Source organism: Musa acuminata, chromosome BXJ1-8 (genome assembly GCF_036884655.1).
Source record: "Musa acuminata AAA Group cultivar baxijiao chromosome BXJ1-8, Cavendish_Baxijiao_AAA, whole genome shotgun sequence".
NCBI classification, from domain to species: domain Eukaryota; kingdom Viridiplantae; phylum Streptophyta; class Magnoliopsida; order Zingiberales; family Musaceae; genus Musa; species Musa acuminata.
Window position 1 is genome coordinate 48,846,059 of NC_088334.1, and position 4,405 is coordinate 48,850,463.

General features: G+C 47.0%; 1 protein-coding gene across 1 annotated transcript; it reads right to left on the reverse strand.

The window, feature by feature from the left end:
- Nucleotides 1-921: 921 nt before the first annotated feature.
- LOC103996010 (protein JINGUBANG-like) lies at nucleotides 922-2,700 on the reverse strand. Its single transcript, XM_009416804.3, has one exon. It carries the CDS (start codon nucleotides 2,590-2,592, stop codon nucleotides 1,246-1,248), a length of 1,347 nt encoding a protein of 448 aa, XP_009415079.2. The 5' UTR covers nucleotides 2,593-2,700; the 3' UTR covers nucleotides 922-1,245.
- Nucleotides 2,701-4,405: the final 1,705 nt, after the last annotated feature.

Below are 4,405 nucleotides of genomic sequence, written 5' to 3' on the forward strand. Positions count from 1 at the left end.
TTAGTTCCATGACTATATTCACCACTAGTTTTTTATCATCAGTTAACAGTTTGCAGATATATACTGCACATATAATGAATAAATATACATATGTAAATCGTTTTAGAGTATATATTGTCATGTTTTTTTATGCATTCTTCAATCCTCAGTTCTAATGCTTTTATTCAACATAATCAACTTGCTTATGACTTGAGTTATAATAGTGTTGCGATAGGGAGGGCATTTAACTAGGCAAGTGGACAACAAAAAGACCAAACATTTCCTCATCTCCTACATCTATCTCGCATCTATGATCTGTTGGAACAGGTTGTAAATGTTAACATGTTGGAAGACTCAAAATGAGCACCGAGAGTTGAATCAACTAGGCTTCCAGATTTGTCAAACCACAGTAACTTAATTGACACTGACTCCTGATCTGTCTTCTTCCAGCTTTACTGGTTGTTTAAAATGTGCAAGGAGATCCAGACTGCCTCAGCATATCATAACATGAATCAGCAAAGTTGCACCTGATTGAAGTGCAGCAGCTTTTAAAATCCTCTTTCAGATTCCAATCAAGTTAGACCTTTAACTCGATTGATTGACTGATCCAGAACAGGATTCCATCAACTTGTCTCAAAATATATGTTTCAGCTAACATGCTTTCTGTTAAGAATCTAAATTAACTAAAGACAGGTTTATTAGTTGAGTTTGCTGGGCAGATAGCATTTAAACGGTGGATTTATAAGAAACTACAGCATTCCAAAAAGGTTTCATTCAAGGATTAGTAGGACTACCTGCCACTGCCAACAATTGCCAAAGCCCACTTGGATATCAGATGCAGTCGCGTTACACCAGATTCATGCTCCATCTGCACCGCAAGCACTCAGATACTCCAGTGTTAGTCTTAAGTGTTCATCATCATGAACAAATTGATACAGAGGGTGAGAACATGATCTCCATGTTTGACTTTTTTTGTTCACTATTGGAGTCACCCAAGATTTCAAACAGCACTCCCAGTTCCCGTCCAGCATACTGGCTTTCACAGTTGCAGGGATCGTTGGTCCAGTGCTATGGACCATGTCTTGTTCCTTCCTTTACAGCTGAAGCCATCATGGAAACATGATGGCGTACAAGCTTACTGAGTACATAAAATTGGCATCAAGAACCTTCCATGGTCAGCAACAAAAGAATAAAGCCGGGGGAGGGGACGCAAACTGCAAACTTTCCATTTGTTTTCTTTTCGGTTTTTTTGGTTCTACAGAATCTTTATTTTGAATCGGATCGTTGAGTAATGGGAATCCGAACCCGCCAAACCCTCACCTCCCCGTCCAAACTCCCACTGCAGACCCGATACTCCTCCTCGGGCTCGGGATGGAGCTCGGCGGGCGCCGGCATCGGAACCGTAACCGCGACGAGCGACCTCACACCGGTCGCGTGCCCCTCCATCACGCCCAGGCAATTGTAACCCTTGCCTTCGCCTTCCTTCCGCCAGATCCTGACCGTCCGATCGCTGCTGCCGCTGAAGAGCACGTCCCCGACGCACGCCAGGCACAGGATGGCCTTCCCGTGCCCACGCAGCGCCCCGGCCACAGCCATGTGGTCCGCCGACTCCTCCCGCTCCCACACCAGGATCGAGCGGTCGCAAGCTCCCGAGTACAGGACCGCCCCGTCGCCGCTCAGAGCCAGCGCGTTCACCGCCGACCGGTGCCGCTCCAGCGTCGCCACCAGTCCGTGCTGGGTGTGCCGCCGCCTCCGGCCCCGCCCCTCCTCCGGTGGGGAGCGGGCCCATACTCGGATCTTCCCATCTGCCGACCCCGTGTACACCGTGCCGTCACCGGCCACGGCCACGGCCACGGCGTTCACCGCGTCCTCGTGGGCCGGGACGGACTCCAGGCAGCGTAGGTCGCCTGCGGCGCGCCAGACCTTGAGAGTCTTGTCCCACGACACGGAGTAGAGCAGGTCGCCGCGGGCGGAGACGGCGGAGACGGCGTCGGCGTGCTCGATCCACAGGAGCTTCTTGTGGCGGCGGACGGCTACGTAGTTGCCCGGGAGGGGAAAGCGGAGGAGGCGGTCGACGGCGGTGGGTAGTGTGGCGTTGAGGCGGTGCCTTCCGGAGCGTTCCGACCGGCACCACACGCGGATGCGGCCGTCCTGGTGGGCCGTGAAGAGCTTGCCCGCCGAGGACAAGGCGACGGACTTGACAGAACCGGCGGACGGCACGGCGTCGAAGGTCTCGACCTGGCGGACGGTGACCAGATCGAAGACCGTGATCTCCGAATCCGAGGCAGAGTAGAGGAGGGAGGCGGCGGCCGAGACGGCGAGCGCCGCTGCGGAGGAGGTGGGGCGAAGTGGCTTCAAAGAAGCGAGGCAGAAGTGGAAGGCCGAAGGGGGCGTCGTATTGAGGTAACCGGAGATGGGGACGCTGGATTGGAGGGAGGGGAGAGAGGGGAGGGTGACGATGGAGGCGGCATCGTCAAATACGACGGCAGCGGGGGCGTCATATGAGGAGGAGGAGGAGGCGGTGGAGACGGCGAGGCGGAGGGGTCGGGGCTGCGGTGTCGTAGTGTCGTGCTCCGCCGTGGAGCAGAAGGAGAATGGGATGCAAGGATGCATCGGAGAAGAGAGGCGGAGGGAGAGCGGAGCGGAGGCATGGGGGGCGATGAGGTATTTATGGGGTGAGTTAGCAGAGTGACCGTCAACCCACGGCGCTTGTCGGAGCCAATCTGTTGATTTAAGTGGTCCGAGGTTGAGGATTTATCTTACTCTGAGGCGGGTAAATTAAGTGGGTGACTATTTCGGGTGATAATCTCGACCAATTCCGTCAGTATATAATCGACAGCTCGCACGTGCTTAACACGTGATGAGTAGGCGAGGGTTGGGTGTGACGTGGACAGAAAAGTGCTACTTATAGCGACGTAGAATTATACGGTATATATACAAACAGCAACGGAATACATGACAATGTAATATGGGGTTGTATGCATAGGCATGAATATTAGATGAGTCTTATTTTTGTTTGCATTGCAAAACTTAACTCTTATCTTATTATCTAGCATAATTTCTTTTTTATTTTTTTACATTCTCCTAGTTAATTGAAGATGATATTTATGAAATATTTAAAACCATTAAAACAAAAATATTGTGAAATTATAAATTATAAATTATAAATAATAAATCTTTTTTTTTCTATGCCCTTTTTCTTGATAGAAACAATAATTTTTTTTAGGAATAAAGGAGGCAGTGATTCCCCAACGAGAACTCATTAGATCAACTACTCACATCACCATGAGTACTCGAATCTAAGATCTTATCAACCCATGAAAGAGGGACCAATCACTCCTCTTTTTTGTCTTCTCAACATTTAATGCTAGGCAATATATCTTGTCAAAATGAGAGCAATTCGCTTTTGCACTCATGTTCATTGCTTAAATAGTACTCATGATATAGAGAGAGAGAGAGAGAGAGAGAGAGAGAGAGAGAGAGAGAGAGCCAACATGTTTACAATGAGGAACAGAATATTAATAATCTTTTTTTATGACTCATGATGTGTTTCAATTTTTGTCTTCCTAGGCATGTTGTTAGCAAGTCAAGTCTAATATGATAGAGACAATAAATAGAAGATGAAGAGTCTTGGGATATATATATATATATATATATATATATATATACACACACATCATTTTCATTTTCATGGAACTTAGAAAGAGTTGAAGCATTCATAATATATGTTTCAAGTAACACTTCCAGCTTCCATTTACTCATCCACTGCTGTGTTCAGCAAAATTTAATTCAACCACAAAACTAGAACATATCAGCTCTACTTAGCCACCTTGCTGAATTCCACAAGACCTTATTCCCATCAAAGTAATATCCTTCAGCTACATTGAACTCTATCAGAAAACTAGAACATATCTATTCAATCACTTTCTGAGTTCCACAACCACAAACTTTGATGCAGTCAAGTCAACTTCCATTACTGAGATGAAAGAGAAAGTAATCTTTTTGCAGTATTGGATTCTATCATAAAACCTGCATCATATCAGCTAATTTTAGCTACCTTGTGAATGCCACAGACATTTTGATGCAGTAAATATAACTTCTACTTGTTCCTATCAAAGACCGTTCTCACCATCAAAAGCCAACATCCTTGCTTAGAACACACAGCTTCCTGCATGCCCAAAAAGCTGCTGTCCCGGTTGTGATCAGCAACCAGTGGTACGCAGGACCACCCACCTCATAACATTCCTCAGTGACTTCAGTTAGATAAGGTTCACTTTGATGTGTGACCCCATGCAACGTCTTATAACATTCCACTCCTTTCTCATCTGCCATTGTTGAATACACTGATCACTCTTTCTGCTGCATGGAGATTAGGGTTTGAAGCCTCTAAGCAGAAAGACACAGAAAATACAAACAAGAACAGCCA